The sequence below is a fragment of the Episyrphus balteatus genome, chromosome 4 (genome assembly GCF_945859705.1).
Source record: "Episyrphus balteatus chromosome 4, idEpiBalt1.1, whole genome shotgun sequence".
Classification (NCBI taxonomy): domain Eukaryota; kingdom Metazoa; phylum Arthropoda; class Insecta; order Diptera; family Syrphidae; genus Episyrphus; species Episyrphus balteatus.
Window position 1 is genome coordinate 14,003,914 of NC_079137.1, and position 22,487 is coordinate 14,026,400.

Sequence of the window (22,487 nt, forward strand, 5' to 3'; positions counted from 1 at the left end):
ATGGCAAACGAAAAAATCAATGATTTTTAAACTTGAATAAATATTTGTATGATGTGGTTTTTAAGGTGAAATGAAACAAATCAACTTATCTAAGCTTCTTAACAGGAATGTTATATGGACTTCATTCAATCAAGTAAGAATTCAAGAATTCTAAGTCAAATAAATAACATTTGAGGCGCTATGGCCACACCCACTAGTGGATTTACTTTTTCTAAATTATAAACTTAAAAGGTCACTGCGGTGTATGCGTACTATTATTTTTGTTTGTGAGATGAATAAAAACTATAATACTTCTATAATTTTTAAACTAGCGTAGGATAGAGAAAATAAAAGTTGGGCTATCCTGGGCTAACGTTAGGCAAACGAACCACAGTGCAAAACCAACAATTTTTACAATGAATAATATAAGAAAAATTATTTTTTGTGATTTTTGAGGTGAAAAAAAAAATCATTTATAATTTTAGAACTAAGGGTAGGCTAACGAAAAAAATCTTGAGCTATCCTGGGCTAATTTTGGGCAATCGAACCAGGCAGGTTTAAAAAAAATTAGTATTTGGGGGTGCCAACTTCACATGGCCCCCTTAATATGAATGAAAGTGAACGCACCCACATTATGTGAAGGAAATTTTGTGCAAACATTCATGTTTAATCGAGAAAAGTGAATGTTTTTCGAATAAATTTTCTTCACATAAACAGGGCGTTTATTGCATATTCACAAAAATGTTTGCTGGGAATGTACAGTGGTTAGTATTTATTAAATGGGAATTTAGACTTAAAGGAAATGGTTTAAAATGATTTGGAGTATTTACATATTAAAATCAGAGGCCGAATTGGCTAAGGAGGTTTTTGATAGTTAAATTAATCATTTGTCTATGATCTAAAGCCCGTGAAACAACAACAATATGACTGTCAATTATCAAGTTTCATCGTCGATTCGACCCCAGATTTTCCTTCCTCTGAAACGACTGAAATTGATGCCTGCTAAAAAAAAAATGCTATATTCTGTTTAACGTAGTTTTAAAAGCTCAGACTTTTATTAAATTCTAATTTAAATCACATAGGTACATAACAAAGAATTAAAATTAATTTTATTAAAATTCCTTTGTTAAGTTTAAGGTTGTTCTTCCTTAATTGTAAAATTATTATGATCTTGACGCATCATGACAGATTTCATCTCATTTAACACATTTATTTTGAAAGTAATTTTCTGCAGGTCGTTCATGTTTTTCATTTCGGGTAAAAGAGATAGAAGAAAACATCTATCTGCATCAAGACATTCATGATGATTTTCTTGACGATTTTTATTAAAAGACAATGAATCATTTTCCTCATCATCATGATGCTCTGAATCAATTGGCAAGCATCTATTGGTGGCTGTTTCTTGAGCTGAGGATGACGTCTCTGCCGTCGTTGGTGGTGCATCATCAAGGTTTGCCAAAAATTGTTCAACTTCTAAAATTTCTTGAAAAGGCATGTCTTCTTCATTTCCACTCAGCGATGCGTCTTGTTTTAGTTCTTCTGTTTGGATATCACACTTTTCTGTTTTCTGTATTGTTAATAATGGAATTTCCATTTTGTCTTTTTGTACTGAGGAAAAGCTGAGAAAATTAAAAAAAAAAATTTTAATAATATTTTATGTATTATATTTTATATGTTTTTGATGATTATCATGTTAACTCTCATCTTTGTAGGAACTTCATCAAAGTTTTTTCCTTTAAAGCTATATATATAAAAAAAATTACCCCATAAGTCAATACCTATTTATTTAAAAATTTAACAATCATGGGGCGCCAATTAAAAATCTGAAAAAATTATGGGATTTTTTAAATAGTTATTCCACTTAGAAACTTGATATTCGGAAAACCCTTAAATAACGAATGCCCTAATGTCCATGAATACAGATCATTACAAAAACATTTTGGAAACAAAAACCTTCTAAGGAATTTTAAATAAAAGTGTCCTGCATTACAAAGATTGATTAGAAAGGAACCTTTTAAGTTTTAGCAATATTTGATTGGCTTTTATAGTATCTCGTTTGATCAAACATCTTTGAAATGATCACAAATAAACTTTTAAGCTGAATTTCGAGGTGTCTTTAGGCTCATTGAACTGATTTTCAGTTCTTTTATGATTTATGGCACAGAGTTCAACCTTTTTGGAAATTTTTTTTTCGACACCAGTGCAAAAAATGTTATAAAACAACTCTTTTTTAACAAAAAAAAAATAAAGATTCAAGTATTTATATATATTTATATAATTTATAGTAATAAGAAAGAACTTTCTGAAAAATAAAATTAAAATTGATTGCATGTTCGTGTTTTATTTTTTTTTTTGAATTATTAACTTAATGGCTAAATTTTAATTTTATTATTTTCCAACAATATGTAGGTACCATTTTATTATAACGTTAAAAATTACATTTAACTCTTTATTTTTACAGATAAAAAAATTATAGTCAAAAGTCTAATGATCTTCTAATCATGTGATCAGTAATGAGTCACTGTATCTGGCAACCCTATATGCATACGAGTGTACATTCAAAACTCAATTTTTTGGCCTTAAATGTTTTTTTTTTTTTATTGGAGGGCCTTTTAGTTTGTATGAACTGAAAAATGTTTAACCAAACAATAAATAATGATATTGTGTGTATGAAAGAAATACTTTATTGTATTTTAATTTTTAACTCAAGTTAAAACACAACCGAAAATGAGAAAAACTCATTCCATTTTCAATGCCGAATTCTTCCAAAATCTTTAATCGAAAATATCAAATTCCGCTTCGAACAAATTAAAGATCGGTTACCTTTATGGGGCCTCCGAACAAAACTTCGAACTCAGATTCGAAGATTTGTATCTTCGAATAAAAACAAATATTGAAAATCTAATTTATGTTGGTAGGTATAGTTACCTACCCTTAAAATAAAAAATTAAATTTTGAAGTATCTGCCTACATACATAAGTAGGCGTAGGTTACTTACTTTTTTCTCATATTTCTGGCCTGATGTTTACTAATTGCCTTCCGGCTCCTTCGTGTTTTTTTAAGCGTGTGGTTACCCATTTTGTTTCCTTTTATTCTACTTTTTGTTTATTCACTTATTTATCACTTGATGCTTGCTCACTTGTATCTACTCTTTGAATGATCTGTTTTCTACACTACTTGTTAGTTACTTTCGCAATCTCAGGCAACCATTTGCCCCTCAATGTGTTAGGTAGTTACTTTTCTACCTCAGGATATGTACCACATTATCACATTCGCATACCCTGGCAAGAATGTTTCTTGTATTGTTGTATTTGCATCTCTTTTTGCCTTCCTCTGTACTTCGTTTGACTTATCTCTGTCTAACATCCGCAATGTTATTAAAAAAATATACCTAACCCTTTTTTTCGACCTTTTTATGTGCATGCCTGTGCACTACTGTAGAAGTGGATTGATTCATACCTCACATACATAAATCATCATACTTGTTTTTTCTCAATCTTCTTACTTCCAACCTGTTTATGTTCCAACTTCCAACAATAAAAAAGATGTATCTTCAAAATAAAACCCATGTGGTAAATCGATGAACTAAATACAAAAAGTAACGAGTAACGACTTTTGTATAAAAAAAAGAATTTTATAAATTGTGTTATTTTGCAATAGTAAGTAACTTTTTGATTTTTTTTTTGCAACAATTAAATAAAGTACTTTGCCATTTTGGGGAGAGTTAAGTTGCTTTTTTTCTTAACTTAACTTCTTAACAAATATATGTACATTAGAAAATGAACAATTTTAATGTTTTTCAAGAAATGATTAGGTATGTATTCGAAAATAGGGCCCAAAACAAAAAATCCACTTCAGGTATGTTCTAATTTTACTCTTTAGATACCTGTGAAGTGACGTTAATATAATTTGTATGTGTTTTCGACTTTAATTCCTCACAAAATACACATACAAGAAAAAAGTAAATTTGGGTAATTTTGCAAAAACTGTTACTTAAATATTAAATTAAGGTTCGAACAAAATACAAAATTCAAAAAGTGGCTCAGGTATGTTCTAGCTTAAATGTCAATCTTTCATACAAAATTAAGTTTTTTGCAATAAGTGTTCTATGGACCTCACAAACTGTACAGAAATTTCCCAAATTTCTCGTTTTTAATTTATAAGAGTTTTGATATCATACTTACTCTATTGTTGAAGTGGATTCTGATTCTATTGTATTTGTAGGAGAATTTCTATATCTTGCCGGTAAAGTTATATAGCGTTGATAGCAACGGCTGTGATATAGTTGAAAGTCGTCCATTTGCTGCGGGAATATTATTCCATTTTGAGACAAATTGTTTTTGTTTCGTATTGTTGATATTTTCCTGCACATCATCAATGTTCTTTTCGTAAAATGCAATAAAGATGGCATGTTGTTTTTGCAGAAAACACATATGGGCCCTATGTTACACATTGTCCTAGACAAAGAACAAATACATTAATAAAGCTATCAAATAATTAAAAAACATATTCATACTCATTCTAAAATTTTCAAAAATATTAATATTTTAATATTGTTAGCTGAACCCTGGCAAAAGGAATTTTTTTGATGTTTTTATCAATATAATTGCATTTTGTTTTAAAAAAGGACTAATAGTTTAATCAATCACTTCAATAAGAAAAATATTTTCGCTTTTTTCTCTGAAGAAAAATCTTAAAGACAAAAAAGTGAAATTTTGGTTTTAATACTGGTTTTAATTAAACTGTTTAATTGCAATTTTACTTCAAGGCTCTGTCAAAATTTATACCCTTTAGGACTTGTTATTCTCCCAAATGAGTTTGAGGTACAAAAAAGTATGAAATTTAATTTGATTTTAGTTTTTTTGCAGAATTTTGAAAAGCAGAATTTTGAGGGTCAAAATTCTACCGAGGTCAAAATTCTGCTTTTTAAACTTTGATTTTTCAAAATTCTGCAATAAATTAAAAAAGGGTTTGAGATTGTTAATTTTAATTTTTTGCAGAATTTTGTAAATCAGAATTTTGGAAAGCAGAATTTTGAGGCTCAAAATTTTGCTTTTCAAACTTCGGTTTTTCAAAATTCAGTTTTTCAAAATCCTGTAATAAATTAAAAACGGGTTTGGAATTTGTTAATTTAAATTTTTTGCAGAGTTTTGTAAATCTGAATTTTGAGGGTCAAAATTCTGCCGAGGTCAAAATTCTGCTTTCAAACTACGGTTTTTCAAAATTCTGCTTTTCATAATTCTGCTTAACAAAATTTTGCAATAAATTAAAAAAGGGTTCACATTTTTTAACAGTTTCCAAAACCTTTTTTAAATTTTTTGCAGAATTTCGTAAAACCACCTTTTGCTTAATTGATTACTTAATACTTACTTACTTTGTAAATTTTTTAACATAAATTTTTTTGATAAATCAATAAATTAAAAAAATTGAGAAAAGGTTTTTAATGTTAAATATCTTTGAAAAATAGTTAAAAATTTATTAATTTATCAAAAAATTATATTCAAAAAATTGTATGAGAAATTTTGTTTAAAATCCAAAAATTATTTTTTTCAAAATATGTATGTATGAACCTACTATTTTTGAATTATGTATATTGAAACTTTTAAAATGTTTTTGTATTAAAAAATTTCGTTGAAATCGAACAAGTGTTTTGGATAAATTCAAAATTTCAATAAACGATTTGCGAGTCCTACCTAATCGGCAACACTAAAAAAAAAATCGTATCTAGTCTAGAGTCTAGAAACATGCATAAATTAAATCTTACGTACCTTTTTCGCTTAGAAGGTGGTGCTTCATCTAAAAAGCTGAGTAAATGCGAATAAACATACTTCTTGCCTTTCCAAGTTTTGCTTCCTTTTATGTAGTAATCTCGAATATTTTTCCACTTCCGTTTAATCGTTTCTACCCTTTCATTTTGCTGGCTCGCATTAAGCTGATTCCAGTCTGTAAACAAATTTTCTCCAACCTCAAACCATTGTTTGGCACGAAGTCCTCTTTCTAAAGGTTGCTGATATGAACAATCCCATAAACTGCGTTTTTTTCTTACTTCTTCAATTAATAATGATGATCTAAACATTTTAATTTATCAAATAAGATGCATAAAAACTTCGTTTATATTTTTATTTTGTTGAAAATTCTACACTTAATATAGATTATTCAAACTACGAAACAACCGAACACATCAGTTTGAAGTTTGTTGTTTGACTGCGGAATATTCCTCTTGTGCGATTAATACACAAGCTCTATAGCTGAAAGCTGAGTGAGTATTCGGAACGGAATTTTGTTGTTTGCGTCTGATTTTTCCCCTACTGCTACTGCTGGCTGCTGTACAACTTGTTGAGTCGGCTTTGCGGTATTAAACGACACAAATTGTCAGCGTATTATGTATATAGTTAAAAATGAAAAAGTAAAAAATTCAATATTAGGTGTCGACTGCGAATGTGCAAGACTAATTTTCCGCATCAAACATATTTATGATGCGTTTAAATGGATTAGATGGATTAATTAAATGAACGAATGTTCAGTTTACCTGTTGATTGAATACGATTGAAGACACGTGAATAATAATAATTAATAATTATTCCAGTTTCAGGTAGTTAATGTTTTGAGTTTAAGGGGAGTTTTTATTTTAGTTTAAATGGGTTTCCAATTCTTGGAAGAATAATTGATTATTTCAAAGCTAGTTAAGAATAAGAAGAAGAAGATAAGTATACCTATTTATAGTTATCCATGTCATTTGTAATTTATTAAATGTTTATAATTTATGATAATTATCATATTTTTACAATTGAGGCATTTTATTTTACTGCTGTATTAAATTATTTCTAAATAAATAAACGACTACAAAAAAGGCGGACCCTGTTTATTAACATAAGAGTTTTAATAGTTAAGGCTTGACCACACCGGAAGGTATGCGGTAACGGTATGGGCACTTGAATGAGAAAAATTTCACAACTGAATATTGATATTTCAGCTTGGAATTTTTTTCATACAATTTCCCGTACCGCTACCGCATACCCTCTCGGTGTGGCCAAGTCTTTAAGCTTCAATTTTATTTGAAGCAAAATATAAATTTTTGAATATTTTTTAATTTTCTTTCCGTGGGTGCCTAGGTTTTTTTTTAATATTTAAGAATGTAATAAAAGTAGGGCTACATAAAAGCTTTAAAAAAATTGCTTTGTTATCCGCAACCGCAATTTATGCATGGATGCAATCGTTCGTTCCGTTTTTTTTTAGTTAAAATAGTTAAAAAAAAAAAGGGTTGTGGTATTTTGTATTTACTATTCATTTTCATCCAAAACAAAAGTTCTTGGGCTTGTGTTATCATGGGCAAAGAAAAATGAACAGTATTTAACATTTATATCTGAGCAACCAAAAACGATATCAAAATTTTTAAAACGCAGTTACAAAGAATTAAATTTTTTTAGAAAATAAGACCATACAAAATTTTCTACCATTGGTATGAACAGAGCAATTAGTTTTTCAGTTCTTCGATTGTCGAAATTTCTTTCTCGAGTAAAAAAATCATCTTCCACAATTTTAAAAACGTTTTTTGAACTTGAAATTTTGAGGATCTAGGAAAATTTCATTTTATTTTGTTTTTTATTTTGTTTACTCAGTAATGTACTCAGTAATACCTACAACCTCTGCTAGGTCACTTCCAAAGTAATAAACATGATTTTTATTTTGTAACACAGTGCTATTAAAATAGTCACAAATATGTAACTATTTTCAATTATTTAAAATAGTTATGGCGGTTTTTCCTTTGAAAATAGTTAAAAAATAGTTATTATCTTAGTTATGACCTTTTTTTATCTGAGTGCAGAAACCAACCCCCACATTTTCCTTATCTACTTACGAGAGACCCTTTATAATATCGCAAGTTAAAATTCAAATGTTATTATTAACCCTCTGTCGGCACACGGGTGCGAATTTGGCAGGACAAAAATAAAAAATTACGATTTTTCAAAAAAGTGGTCACAAAAAAGCAGAGATACCCAAAAGAGATGAGAAACTTCTGACGTCATACGGGTTTGCCTACAAGCTGCTTTAGACATTTTTGGATAAGTATGCGTGAAAAAATAGACATTTTTGGCTAAGTATGCGTGAAAAATCGTACATTTTTGCTTAGGTGTGCGTAAAAACACCGTGGCTACACTATGTGTGTTTTTCACATTTATTCACGAATACAAGAGAGATTACAACAACACGAAATAAACAAATGGGTTTTGGGGGGTAAAACGTACGAAAGTTTCCCATCTCCTTTGGGTATCTCTGCAAAAAAGTCTCTTTATAAGGGTGAAAATATTTGTTTTCGGTATTGTGAATATGTACATTGTACATTGTACAATATTCGAATTTCTCGAAATATTCTACATCAATTTCATACTTGATTCTCTATAAAATATTGTGACCGAAAAAAGTTCCAGCGACATGAAAAAGTATAAACCAAATTCGCACCCGTGTGCCTATCACGTCACAAAAAAGAGGTGTGAGTACAGAGGGTTAATATAATAATAATCAACGAATAAAAAAAAATATTTTTAAAAAATGGCTTCAACGATTTTGAATTTTTCCTTTGTAGACCAAATTTTATGGATTTTTAAAATTAAATTTTGTACTAGCAAATGCATATAAAAAGTTTTTAAATCTAAGCAAAGAAATTATAATTTCAAGCTAATGCGTTTCTTTTTTAATTTTTTTTTATCAAGATTTTTTGTTTTCATTTAGGAATCTCTTAACACTTACCTACCATAGGCGGATTTAGGGGGGGGGGGCACGGGGGCACGTGTCCCCCCCCAGAACTTAAAGTTCACACTTAAAGGAAATCAAACTATAAGAGTTTTAAAAATACATGAATAATAACAGAAAGAACTTGAGTAAAATTCTTGTCTATTTCTGGCTGAAAATGCGAATTTTGTTGATTGTTTCATCCCTTTCCCATGAAAAGCTCCACCTCACAAATAAATAAACGATTTTTCGATTTAAAAAAAAGTGAATTTTCAAAGTGATTTTGGTGAAAAATTTTGATATGGACATCGAATGACATTGAATGATATAAAAAAAATAATTGTACCTATATGCAACTCTATTTTTTCATATAGAGGGGTTAAAAAATTTGCACTTTTTTCGTTGTTTTTTTTCAACATTAGTGTTTTTAAAATAGCGGAACACGTCACAAAATTGCATAAACTATACATTATAGAACTGCAATATATGTAGAACAAACTTGCATTTCAGAAGTTTGCCCAAGTTTGCACCCCGAAAATAAAGACCCCTTGAAAAAAAACTCCTCAAAAGCGACCCTTACTTATAGATTTTTATAAATATTATTTTATTGAGAAAATTTCTCCAGGGATACCTCTAAAAATATGTAAAAATAATAGTGTTCCAAATTTCAAAAGAATCGGTGCAGTAGTTTTGAAGTTATGAGGAGCACCGGCGTTGAAAACATTAGTTGTGGGGATAACGATTTAAAGTTTTGAACTCTGGACTAAAAGACTAAAACGTTCCTAAGGGTAGTATTAAAATACTTATAACTTGGTCAATTTGGCTCCAAGAGACCTACGATTTGAACACAATATTCTTGAGGTATAAAACAATTTAACCCCTTGTAGCCCCATGTGACATTTCTGTAACAAACCGAAAAAGATTGCATAAAAGCTCTACAAACTATTTTTTTTTCTTTTGAAGCTTCTTATATTATAATCTTTAAGTATTGCTTTATCGAAATAGTACTTCAAATTTCTAATAAATAGCACCAATAGTTTTTAATTGACAGTTAATGTTGAAAGTTGGGCTTTTTTTGAAAATAAGCAAATTTGTATAAAAACTACGAAATTCAGAAAAAAAATAGTTTTTGTTAGTAAACCCCACGGGGTTTTATTTTTGGATTTTAGGAAAGTGCCTAAAAATTAATATTAGATAGTTTTTTGCTTGAATTTTTGAATTTTTATATAAAAATAAATTATTTAAACTTATTTTTACTCCCAAAATATCGAAATAACTAAGTAAAAAATGACTTTATTGAATTTTTAAAAAATACGTGTTTTATTAAAGATAAAGGCCAATCGATTGACTTATTAATTTTTAAATTTACGACCTTGGGTTACAAAAGGTTAATGCAAATAAAAAAAAAAAACTGGGTTTCCCGGCAAAAAAGTAGGATTCAGTTTTTTTGTTATTCTTAGGAACTTTAATATTTATTAGAATGAAGTCTTTAGTATTTGACTAAAAACTACTAGGTCATTAACTAATGGTATAATTATGTCCATAATATTGCAAAATTTTATACAAAATCAATTAAAAAACGTAAACATTTTTTTTTTTCAAAATTTCATCTTTAAAACTTAATTTCTCAAAATCTATTTGGTGAAACAACTTAAGTCAAAAAATTAAACAAAGAATAGATTACTAACTTTAATATAGCACAGAATTGTACGTGCATTTTCTGATTTTTTATATATTTTTTCTTCCGGCTAATCCAGGAGTAAGAGGGTTAGCACTTAAGTGGCTTTTACTGTAACAAGAAAATGAAAATTTTTCCTTCCGAATAACTTTTTGGTCATTTGGTACCTATTTGATGTGGGAAATGTGCCTAAATATTTTTGGCCAGGTTTTAGACCACTGTGGGTCGTTAAAATTTTCTGCTTGTTAGTCAGTCGTATGGTACTTCACTTTATTTCTAACTGTTATTGCTGTTTTTTTTTGCCAATCCGTCCCTTGTGCCCCCCCCCAGAAAAAAATCCTGGATCCGCCCCTGTTACCTACCTAATACTAATCAAAATCACTTACGTTTTACGTACTATTTAACATTTAGGTACCACTTTTCACTTATTTACCTCATATTATTTACCACGAACCACATAAATTAACTACTTACCTATTATTTACCACTTACATACTTACAACCAGGGCTGCCACCTTACTCCTTTAGCAGTAGATCTACTGCGTTTTACCCCAAATGAAAATCTACTGCGCAGCAAAACGAATCTACTCCCCTTTTAAAAATTTTAATAGTACCTATTGTTGTCCATTTCAAAATTTTAAATACTGAGCAACGTTAACTCACTCTAAATGCATTCACTGAAAAATTCAAATGCAGCCATATCGTGAGTTTTACGTGAACAAAATTCTAAACGAAAAATTGAATTTCACTTGTTACTTCTGAGTTGCGGGCGAAAAGTAGTTCATGTTCGGGAAACTAGCCGTATTTTTAACTCTTTTTCAGGTAATTCGAGAAGTTACCGACATCTTTTAGCTCATTTTTATTTTGGCTACTGGTGAAAAGTGAAACTCGCAATACCTGTTAAGATTTCGGGCGAAAAAAATGATGTAAAATGACGTGGAACTGAAGATAGAGCTGTTTTGTTTTTTTTTTTTACTGTTGAGCTAATTGTTTAATTTGTGTTGTAGTAAAATATATTTCTGTGATTTCAATGTTGTTTGTATATTAAAAAATCTACTGCGGTATATTGCAATCTACTGCGCTTTTTCTTGAAATATACTGCGCTCAATTATCTTTGGGGTGGCAGCGCTGCTTACAACTAGTTGCTATCCACTTTCAATTTGTCATGTCACTTGCGAGTTGTAATTGCTACTTATCACTTTTTAACGTTAAATTAACCATTTTATGGTTATACCTACCTATCTAGAAAACGCATGTGCATAGGTATAAACGTAAACGCCGGTAAAGTATGAATAGACACAACATCATAATAAATCAAAATAAATTTAGAGAAGATATCTACTATATGAACGCATTCCTTAACTAACTAGACTAGCCTAAGTTCACTTTGTATTGGTACCTAACTACCCACCTGCTAGGTATGCCTATAAACAAATTTTCAAAAAACAAAAAATCAAAACAAAAATTATTTGTAAATAAGATTGAGGTATGTACGTGATTATTACAAAAGTATCGAGTTGTATTTGGTGTATCTACTCAACATTCATCCCTAGTGTTAATAATAATGTGCAATTGTTATTGTTACAGACTGATGCACTGAGGCATTCTTCTTTTTGTTCAAAAGAAACCCGTTATTCACTATTCTCCCTTTTACTTAACGCTTTGAGTCTATTCTATACATATAAAGATATAAGCATAGGTATTATGTATAGGTACAACAATTTCTATTCCGTCGCTGTGTGTAAAAGTTTATTTCCATGAGGTGCCTTTTCAAAGCAACATTTGTGTTTGTTTTTTTAACACGCTTTTATTCGCTTAACTTCTGTCTGAGATGTAAACTAACTACCTAACTAGGTATAATTAAAAAATATTAAAAAAGCCAACTTTGCATGCTTTCTGTACCAGTTATAATATAAATTATTATGAACTTATAAAATTAAAAAAAAAATAAGAATAGTAGATAGGTACTTTTTAATAAAAATAAAAAAACCATTTAATCACGCATTCGTTAAAATATAGTAAGAGTAAGCACCTACTTTTGCATTTTTCTTTTTGACTCCGGTTTTCGGTAGTTCTATTTATTAGTATTCTTGTCATTTCTGTTACAATCGAATGGTTAACTCAAAAAGCATGAAGCAATTTGTCTCCTTTTCTATCTACCTAAACTTCCTACCACCAACCAGGGCTGCCACCTTACTCCTTTAGCAGTAGATCTACTGCGTTTTAGCTCAAATGAAAATTTACTGCGCAGCAAAACGAATCTACTCCCCTTTTAACAATTTTAATACATAGTACCTAACCAAAGTTTGATTGTTGTCCATTTCAAAATTTTAAATACTGAGCCACGTCCTTCACTCTAAATGTATTCACTAAAAAAATTCAAATGCAGCCCTATCGTGAGTTTTACGTGAACAAAATTCCAAAAGAAAAATTTAATTTCACTTGTTACTTGTGAGTTCCGGGCGAAAAGTTGTTCATGTTCGGGAAAGTAGCCGTATTTTTAACTCTTTTTCAGGTAATTTGAGAAGTTACCGACATCTTTTTGCTCAGTTTTATTTTGGCTACTGGTGAAAAGTGAAACTCGTAGGTAATACCTGTTAAGATTTCGGGCCAACAAAATGATGTGAAATGACGTGGAACCAGGGTTCGGACTTCAGTTTCAAAATTTCGAAGCAAATTTGAAAAAAAAGTGAAGTAGATCCAAAATTTCGGAAGTAGATTTCAACACTAAACTTTCAGAATATTTATTTCCAAAAATTTATTCAAAAAAAATTATTTTTCAACAAAATAATTTTTCTTTACTTTTTTATTATGATCTTTTCCAAAAGATGGAACGGTGCTTAAGGGTAAAACGGTTAATTCAGCATAATCTAACAAATTTTTGATCCGGAATTCTTCAAAATCAGTCAAAATTACTTTGACAAACTTTATTTCTATCTTGAATTCGAAGAATAATTGGCCTCCCATTCATCTTTTGAGATATCAGTTGAGCTTTATTTCTCAATGCCTCGACCAGATTTAAAATTGAAGTTAAATCCCTTTCTCTAAATTTATTACTTGAAAAATATTTTTCAATTAAGAAATAGAAGTAGATCCTGAAAAAGAGAAGTAGGGAAGTAGATTTTATTTTTTGCCCAAAATCGAAGTAAATCTACTTCGATCGAAGTAAAGTCCGAACCCTGCGTGGAACCGAAGATAGAGCTGTCTTGTATTTTTTACTGTTGAGCTAGTTTTTTAATTTGTGTTGTAGCAAAATGTATTTCTGTGATTTGAATGTTGTTTGTATATTTAAAAATCTACTGCGGTATTTTGCAATCTACTGCGCTTTTTCTTGAAATATACTGCGCTCAATTATCTCTGGGGTGGCAGCGCTGCCACCAACAAACACACACTGTGCCATGTACTTTGATAATGTTTATGTGTATCTGTGAATATCCATTGCTCATTGATTCAATAAGAAATCTGTTGGCAGTTACACGACGGCGAAGTCAGCAATTGCTGTTTTGCTCTCTTCATTCCGCCGATGTCGCTTACTCAATTCGGTTCGGTGTTGTCATAAAACTCGTGTGTTGATTTAAAGACAAAAAAAAGTTAAATGTTTAATAGTAATTTTAGTGACGTGACGTCGGACTCGGCTGACGTTTATAAAGATGAATTTACAGAATTGGATGAAGTTGTACTCGATAACGATATGAGGGATCTCATTTGTAGACAGTTTGGTCTACCAGAAGAAGTTTATATGCGATTAGTGGGTATGTATGTATATAAACAAAGTACAATTTTGTAGATGTAGGTAGAGGAAGTTCGGGTGATGCTGATGCTGGGCACGTATGTATTTTATTTCTAGCAATTTCTAGATAAACAACAACTTGAAGTCTCCTTACCTTGTTGCTTTTAAAGAAAAGTGAAGGGTACGGGTAAAGGTATTTTCATAAAACAAAATAAATTACAATGAGGTCTATAAATCTGTTTCTCGAAAATCTGGAATAACTAATGCATAATACCTACTACAGCTTTAAAGTATTCTTCATTAACCGAAAGGTGTTTCCGACTTTAAGATTAAACAGGGTGCACCATATTTTGTAAAGTAGGTTGTTGTTGTTGTTAATCGTTCAAACTTGAAACTTTTTCCTTAATTGTTTTCCCAAAATTTATTTCCAAACGCGATTTTTAAGTGTTTTGTTTTTACTTTTTCACTTTGACGTTATTTAATTTAAATAAAATGCAACTGGGTCGCACGTACCTGCTCTTATGATTTATAGTAAGAGTAGGTCTTATCTTAAAGGTTCTTATGAAAAAAATTAGGGAAAATTATAATTTGATTTTATTTAAGCTATTTCTGATAATGTAAAAAATTCGACATGCTATTTGATTTCTTGAATGAAAAGAATTTTAAAAAAATGAAAACCGTTAGAACCTTTTTTTAAACAATTTTTTTATAGTAGGTATATACAAATTTTCTAGCATTTTTTCAAAAAAAAAGTTGGTATGCCATTTTGAAGAAATAACTAATTTACACTAATACACCAAATTTCGAAATATTTCACCAACCCGTTTTCAAAAAATAAATGTGTTTCTGAAAATTTTCTAAAAAATTTAATATAACGGTTACTTTAACGCTTTTCTGTATGAAAAAATTGGTTTAAATCGGGTCAGCCGTGTAAGAAATATTGAGAAACAAAAAATAAACGGTTCTATGACAGGGACCGTTATAATGATTCAAAAAATATTTTTTTTTCTAGCGCACAAAATTTTTAATCAAAATCGTTAGAGCTGTTTTTGAAAAAAATTTACATTTCTATTTAAAATTAACGTTATAATGCAGTTGCCGATAGTTTGTGTCCTAAAAAAAATGTCTCCTCTCGGGAATCACCTAAAACTGTTAACTACCAAGTTTGAAGAAAATCGCTTTACTAGTTCGAAGCATTCTACATCATCGTAATGTCATGTCTGATTTTGTTATTGAGTTCGATTTTTTTTTCCGAATCGCGTCAAAATATATGAAGACAGGTAGGCCCGGCCAAAAAGAGGCTACGTTTTTTTGGAATAAATTGTATTGAACCAATAATATCGCTACCGCCAATTTGGAAAATTTTAATTTTCTCGAAGGGCTCCAACTACATATTTTGTTCAAAAAAATTCAAATATATTTTTAAAATAAGGAGAATCTTTTAGAGAAAGACTTTTTTCCATAACTCGATAAGGATAAAAAAATAATTTTCAACATATATGGTAATCCTGCCGGGATATCGGGTTGTAGACTGCATTTTTAGCTTGTACTCTTGTTATCATTTTAATATTTTCTCAATTCTTGTCTTGAGTCTTGAGAAAGACTTTTTTCCATAACTCGATAAGGATAAAAAAATAATTTTCAATTATAATTTGTAGACTGCATTTTAGCTTGGTACTCTTGTTATCACTTTAATATTTTCTCAATTCTTGTTTTGTTTTGCTATCCCGTCAATCATTGATCAATACGAAAACTCTAACGGACCCAGCAACTACCTCGTTTGCCAAGGCATTTTAAAAAATATGTTTTGAAAAATCATAAACATATCCCCCACGAAAAATTTCCTTACTAGTGGTCCAAATTACACGCCTACTTCCTCTCACCCACATTTACTCAATTGACATTAATTTTTTTTAAATCTTCTTTTAAGAATGCGGAATGGACGTAGAAAGTCTCATATTATTAAAAGAAGAAGACATGAAGGAAATATTTGGCACAAATATGCTTGGAACAAGAATCAAACTTCGTACATGCCTGAACCAATGGCAACAACAACATAAGGTAAACAAAATTTCATTTAAAATTTTAAAATCATATTTTTACTAATGAATTATTTTTCAAAAAAAAGTCTCAAAAACTTACTTTACCACGAAGATTACCCGTAGTTGTACCACCAGCTCCAAGAGCTTCCGAGGTAATACCATCACCTGCCATCATACAATCTATGATCTCATCGTCTCCAAGGATTCATAATGATCATCGACCATCATTGTTTAATCTTCTTCAAAGTTCGTTCAAAGGTCAATTTGTTTTAAAATTCTTTGAAGAGAATAAAAAATTAATGGATGAACAGCGAGTTGCTTTAGTTAACTCTATAGTCGATTACTATAAAGACAGAGAAATCGCTATGACGTTGAATGATATAATTCGAACTACTGCAGAAATTGGAGTTCTATTTCCATCCGAAGAAACGGTTAGCATTGACTTGTATCTTTTTGAATAAAATACTCATTTAAATAAATTTTATTTGATTTATTTTAGAGGTACTACTATAGCGCTCGAAAAAAGGGACGTAATCCAGTAGGAAAGCTTTACGACAAGGCAATAAATGCTCGTAGAAAAATAAAGAAAAATCGTCCAGATAATAACAATGCTACTACACCCGGAAATATATATGATTTTGATGAAATACCAAGTAAAGATGAATTGGATACAAAATCTTGGCTCTCTCAGAACCTAAAACCATGGAATGAAGTTCTGAACAAATGGAAACAAACTTTCAGAATCAGAAGAGCTGATGTTTTAAAAGGAGAAGATGTTTTTCAAAACTGGCCTCTATTTAAGAATCCGATGGGTTACAACTTGGTATGTGTCCAAACAATTGTTTCAATTTTAAATGAATACGTGTTAATGAATACGTTTTTAGATTGACATTGATTTTTATGAATTGCATCCGGAAAGTCCAAGGGATCTTTCAAATGAATGGGAGTTTTTTAGCCAAAGTATTCTACCATATCTTAGGCACAAGATCAAGGATACATATTCAAGAGAATTGATGGAAAAACTGGATGGCGACATATCAACAGGTAATTCAAAATATTTTTTGTTTTCTAATTTTACAAACTTAAAAGGTTTCTTTTTAGATTCAAAATACTGCATGATAATACTTCTTCTACATGCAGTTATAAAACCACCATTTATATCGATAAACGTATCATCTTCCGATAATGATGGGAATAAAAAACGAAAATGGAAACCTACCATTTCGGATGCACAAAATGCAACAGTTATGCACTGTCTTACCGAGATGGATTTTCAAATCAAATACGAAGAACTCAAATCGGAAGCATCACAAAATAATACAATATTGCAACCAATATTGGCTGTGATTGGCGAAGATCTCACAGATCTTGAAAGTTTTTACGTTCTCTATGACTGCATTCTGTATAAAGTTGATACATTTATTAAATCTCTTGATATTTTGTTTAAAATTTATTATGTTATGAATTTTGAGTTCCGTGTTGAGACTAAGCATGTGTATGAATTTATTGAAAGTTATTTTTATAAGATTAAAAGTCCATCGAATCCAAATATTATAAGCTTGATAAATTATATTAATGATAATAAAAAATTATAAATTATTATTTTGTATTTTATTTAATTTCAAACTCAAAGCTTTTCTAAAATAATTGTAGATGTGTACATGCAAAACAACTTAAAGAATACAGGAAACTGGCATCAACTGAACTGAAAAAGGCCTGCTAATTGAATAACTTCCGGAATAAATTGTTGACAATTTGGTTTACGATTTTTCCAACCGAAAAATAAACGAGATTCAAGCGTAAAGGGAATAGTGTATGCATTTATAGATTATTTTTTGTGTGACACCGAGATATTCGTCCCTATTCTGCTATTCGGTTCACGTGAAAGTCTAAAATAAGAAGCGTTTAAATGGATGTTAAAAAAACTTAAGCAAATTTGTTTTCTTTAGAATTTCTAAAACAGACGGAAGCAACGCTTTGCTTAACGTGATAAAGGAAGGAAATCTTTCGATTCACGTGAATCGAATAGCAGAATAGGGCTGATTGAGAAAAGCTTTAAAAAAAACGACTCTAACGATGTTGATTCAAAAAAATCTGTGGACTTTGGAAAATAATGCCCTATACTTCTAAAACAAAACAAATGCTTTTTACGATAGCTGCCATATAAGCGTTTTCTAGATTTCTGACTTTCTCCTTAACGACTAAACTGATTTCAATGGGCAGGTTCAGAAACGTTAGGGACTAAATATTTAGGTAATTTCTCGGTCTCTGATTGGTCAGTTGTCAAAAAAAATCCTTCCAATTTAGGTAATTTTATTGGAAAACTGACTGGAAAGTTAGGCAAGAAAATTTGAAAAAACATGACAGCTGATTATTTTTAATTATAGAATTACGGTAACAGAATTAAATCTATTTGTGTGAAAAACGAGTGAAAAGTGCATTATCGGTTGTAACTAATATTAAAGTGAATTGAAATTTGGTGTCTGCCCCATGCGCTCTATAAAATTTTCAAGTAAATTTCGAAATTTGACAATAATATCCAAACTAATTTATGTCGAATTCCTTTCAATTTTTTGAATCGCCTCAAAAAAATGGAATTTTTGGTGTTAAAAAGGAACATGAAAACAGACCGAATTCTTTTTGCGATTGTATGTGTGTCATTTGACAACAATTTTTACACAAACGTCAAGCTGAAACCAAAACAATTTCTGCAAAATAAAACCAGAGATTCCTTTGATCAATAATTTTGTTTATTTTCTTCGGTAATATAGATTTATTTTAATCAGAATCAAAGGGAAATTGCAGTTATTATTGAGATCTGAGTGAAGATGAAGTAGAAGGTTATTATTTTGGCCGTATGCTGTGGTTTTACAGAGAAAAATTTTTCTGACGATAATTACGAGAAGAAAAGTCACAGTAATTTGACTTTTTCACAAGAACTATGCCAGGAAAAAATATATTTTGATCGCACATTGTTTTTTTTATTTATTTCATATTTTTCCGCAATAAAAATACGATATTCAATTAAAATTTTCTCTTTATTTGAAGTTGGTTTTCTCAAATAAACAAACAACACGAAGAAAACTTTCAGCTGACGTTTGAGAAATGTCAAATGTTCCAAGTGTGTGTGCAAATCCGTGTAAATCTCTCAAAAAAGAAGGATTAAAAAAAATTCGAATTCTGCTTCGTTTGAGGCGAATTTTTTTTCTATGGAACATGATTTTCAGAAAAAATTCGCTTCGAGATCGCCGAAAATTCGATTTTTCAATTGAAAGGAATTCGACATTAGTCAATTTGCTCAAATTTCCGTTCGGAAAATGACGTTGCCTAAATATCTAGTCCCTAATATTTCCTGAACGTGCCCAATGACAATTTTTATACAGAAACATATGAGTAACAGTAAAGGCTTAACTACATTGGCTTAAAAAGTGAAAAAGTACAAAAGTGAAAATTTTCAAACTGATTTTTATATAGTTTTTCGGGCTGGAAAATTAAAACAAATGATGCAGAAAGCTTATTTTTTGGTTTAAAAATTAATTTGTATACTCTTTTTCACAAAAAAATTGTGCTAGCCAGAAAAAAAATATTTTCACTTTTTAGTCCAGTGCATTTATAATTTGACCCAGCAGTTTGTACCACCCCCAAATTTTTTTTGCTCATTCGATAGAGCATTGGCTGAATATTATTACCCTGATTTTTCGCACTCGTGAAATTCACCTTTCGGCCGCCATCTTGGATTTTAGTTTTTGTTCAATATCTCGATTTCTATTTATCCTACATAAAAGTTGTGTATGCAAGAAACGTAGGCAATTAAATTTCGCGTCTTTTATGTTAACAACACTTTTTCGATATTCTGACTATTAAAAAAGTTACAAGCCAAAAAAGTAAAAAAAACCGAAAAAAATGACAATTTTAAAGTTTTGAGGACTTTTTATCAAAATTATGAAAAAACGTTCCGAGAAAAGATTATTCACCTTAAAATTCTCTACAACTCTGCTATACAACTTTTTTTTCTATCTCTATAAATACAAAAGTTATTAATATTTTTTTCTGTTAAAAATGCTCTTTTTTGTTTGTGTTTTTTATCTTTACTTTTTTCTTAAATTTTTTTTTACCAAATCTTGAATTTTAAATGATTAGTGAGTATTTTAAAGCTTTATGTTACAAGAGAAAATTCAGGACCTGCAATTTTTTTATATTTAAGTCTCTTCATTTCGTAAAAAAGGGGTATTTTTTAACAAAAAAGTATTAATAACTTTTGTATTTATAGAGATAGAAAAATAAGTTGTATAGCAGAGTTGTAGAGAATTTTAAGGTGAATAATCTTTTTTCGGAACGTTTTTTCATAATTTTGATAAAAAGTCCTCAAAACTTTAAAATTGTCATTTTTTTCGGTTTTTTTTACTTTTTTGGCTTGTAACTTTTTTAATAGTCAGAATATCGAAAAAGTGTTCTTAACATAAAAGACGCGAAATTTAATTGCCTACGTTTCTTGTATACACAACTTTTATGTAGGATAAATAGAAATCGAGATATTGAACAAAAACTAAAATCCAAGATGGCGGCCGAAAGGTGAATTTCACGAGTGCGAAAAATCAGGGTAATAATATTCAGCCAATGCTCTATCGAATGAGCAAAAAAAATTTGGGGGTGGTACAAACTGCTGGGTCGTCCATATATGAACATCATAAATGCACTGGACTATTTTGTACTTTTTCAAAAAGTGGTGTATGTAGTTAAGCCTTAACATTGAAATAAACAAATATTTTTGAGTTTTTTAAAAGTACAGTCGAATCCCTCTTAGTTGAATTTTCGTAATCGAATTCATATAATCGTTTTCCTTTTTTTATTGGAAAAAAAAACGGGTATAATGATTTTCAAAAAAATTATTTGTAAAAACTTTATTAGACAACTTTTTTATGGCGATTATTAACATTTTTATATTTTCGGACTTACCACGATTTGTTATTTTCTTTTAAAAAATATTTTTTTTTTTTATGAAATAACTGAACTAAACCAAAACCCTGATTTTTCGCACTTGCGAAATTCAACTTTTGGCCGTCAATTAAATTTTTCCGTTTACAAAAATAATTTTTTTTAACGAACTAGGTTCTCAATTTTGTCAAAATTTTATTTTGGTGGTAGTGAAAACTTTTTTTCATCAAAAGACAGAAATTGTTTAAAATATAATAGGTAGCTAGGTACTTGAAAAAAAAAAAATCGGTGGGGTTTTGAAGAAATTTATAAGTACTTTTCTGTGATTGGTATAAGACAGGTACGAGGTACCGGTATTTTTGGTCATATAGGTAAAATTAATTCCAAAAACCACTTTGTAAAATCTACAAAATTGCTTAGCCCGTTTATGCTAAAGCAAAGGCCATAACAAAATGTTATGGCAAATAAAAAAATTTGCATTGAAAATAAAATTTGTATTACAAGTAAAAATATTTTGCAACTTCAAATAAAAAATTTTCTGCATTGAAAAAAAAAATTCAATGCAAAATGTATGCTAATTCAAAATTAGCTATTTCAACTATAATCTTGAAAAAAATACTCAAAATGTCAAAATTTCAAGAATTTTGACTAATATTAAAAAAATAGTAGGTATTTGCACATATTTTGCATTGAATATTTTATTTGCAATACAACTTTTTTTAATGCAAAATATTTTTATTTGCAATGAAGAATTTTTTTTTCAATACAAATATTTTTCGGTTGCAATAAAAATTTTGTTTTTAATGCAAATACATTTTTTCCAATAAATATTTATTTGAATGGATTTTTTTTTAATTTGCAATAACAGGTACCTATTCAATTTAATTTTACAAAAATTTTATTTCGGTTGTAATTTCCCCGGTGTCTATCCTCTCCTACATATCTTCCACTCAAAATCTAGGAAGGTTAGTCCTACTATAATTCCAACTAGGTACAAACCTAAGAGCTAAGATTAATAATAATATGCGATAGGTACGTTTAACATTTCTTCCATTCCAAGTTCAAGCCAACCATTCCAAGAGATCCTGGGTTTCATAAGGCTAAATGCTGCAATTTCTACTTTATATTGGATTACAAAAGTTTTTTATTTGTAAAATATTCTTATTTTTGTAATTTTACTAGGTATTTAAAGAATACGAATATTACAGATTTGTAGGTATTAGGTATTTTAATAAAACTCAAAAATATTATAACATTTAACATTCTAAATTCACTTGTAACAGAATTGTTAAAAAAAAAGAAATATTAAACCTGTAAAAGTAATTTACGTGATGTGTTGCTAAAATAACGAGTAAATGTAACTGCGCCTTGCCCTAGTTGATTTATTTAATCA

The 22,487-nt window shown here is 29.6% G+C and overlaps 2 protein-coding genes across 3 annotated transcripts; one reads left to right on the forward strand and one right to left on the reverse strand.

Moving 5' to 3' along the window:
• Nucleotides 1-991: 991 nt before the first annotated feature.
• LOC129918753 (uncharacterized) lies at nucleotides 992-6,319 on the reverse strand. Its single transcript, XM_055999467.1, has 3 exons — nucleotides 5,748-6,319; nucleotides 4,164-4,436; nucleotides 992-1,598 (listed from the first exon to the last, which is right to left on the reverse strand). Exons 1-3 carry the CDS (start codon nucleotides 6,053-6,055, stop codon nucleotides 1,112-1,114), a joined length of 1,068 nt encoding a protein of 355 aa, XP_055855442.1. The 5' UTR covers nucleotides 6,056-6,319; the 3' UTR covers nucleotides 992-1,111.
• On the forward strand, nucleotides 3,901-17,758 carry LOC129918752 (uncharacterized). Of its 2 annotated transcripts, none has more exons than XM_055999466.1 (6): nucleotides 3,901-4,025; nucleotides 16,048-16,178; nucleotides 16,246-16,590; nucleotides 16,659-16,982; nucleotides 17,044-17,203; nucleotides 17,261-17,758. In XM_055999466.1, exons 2-6 carry the CDS (start codon nucleotides 16,056-16,058, stop codon nucleotides 17,752-17,754), a joined length of 1,446 nt encoding a protein of 481 aa, XP_055855441.1. In that variant the 5' UTR covers nucleotides 3,901-4,025; nucleotides 16,048-16,055; the 3' UTR covers nucleotides 17,755-17,758. The 2 variants fall into 2 exon arrangements, with proteins under 2 accessions (XP_055855441.1, XP_055855440.1); XM_055999465.1 differs by lacking the exon at nucleotides 3,901-4,025 and adding an exon at nucleotides 13,836-14,139.
• Nucleotides 17,759-22,487: the final 4,729 nt, after the last annotated feature.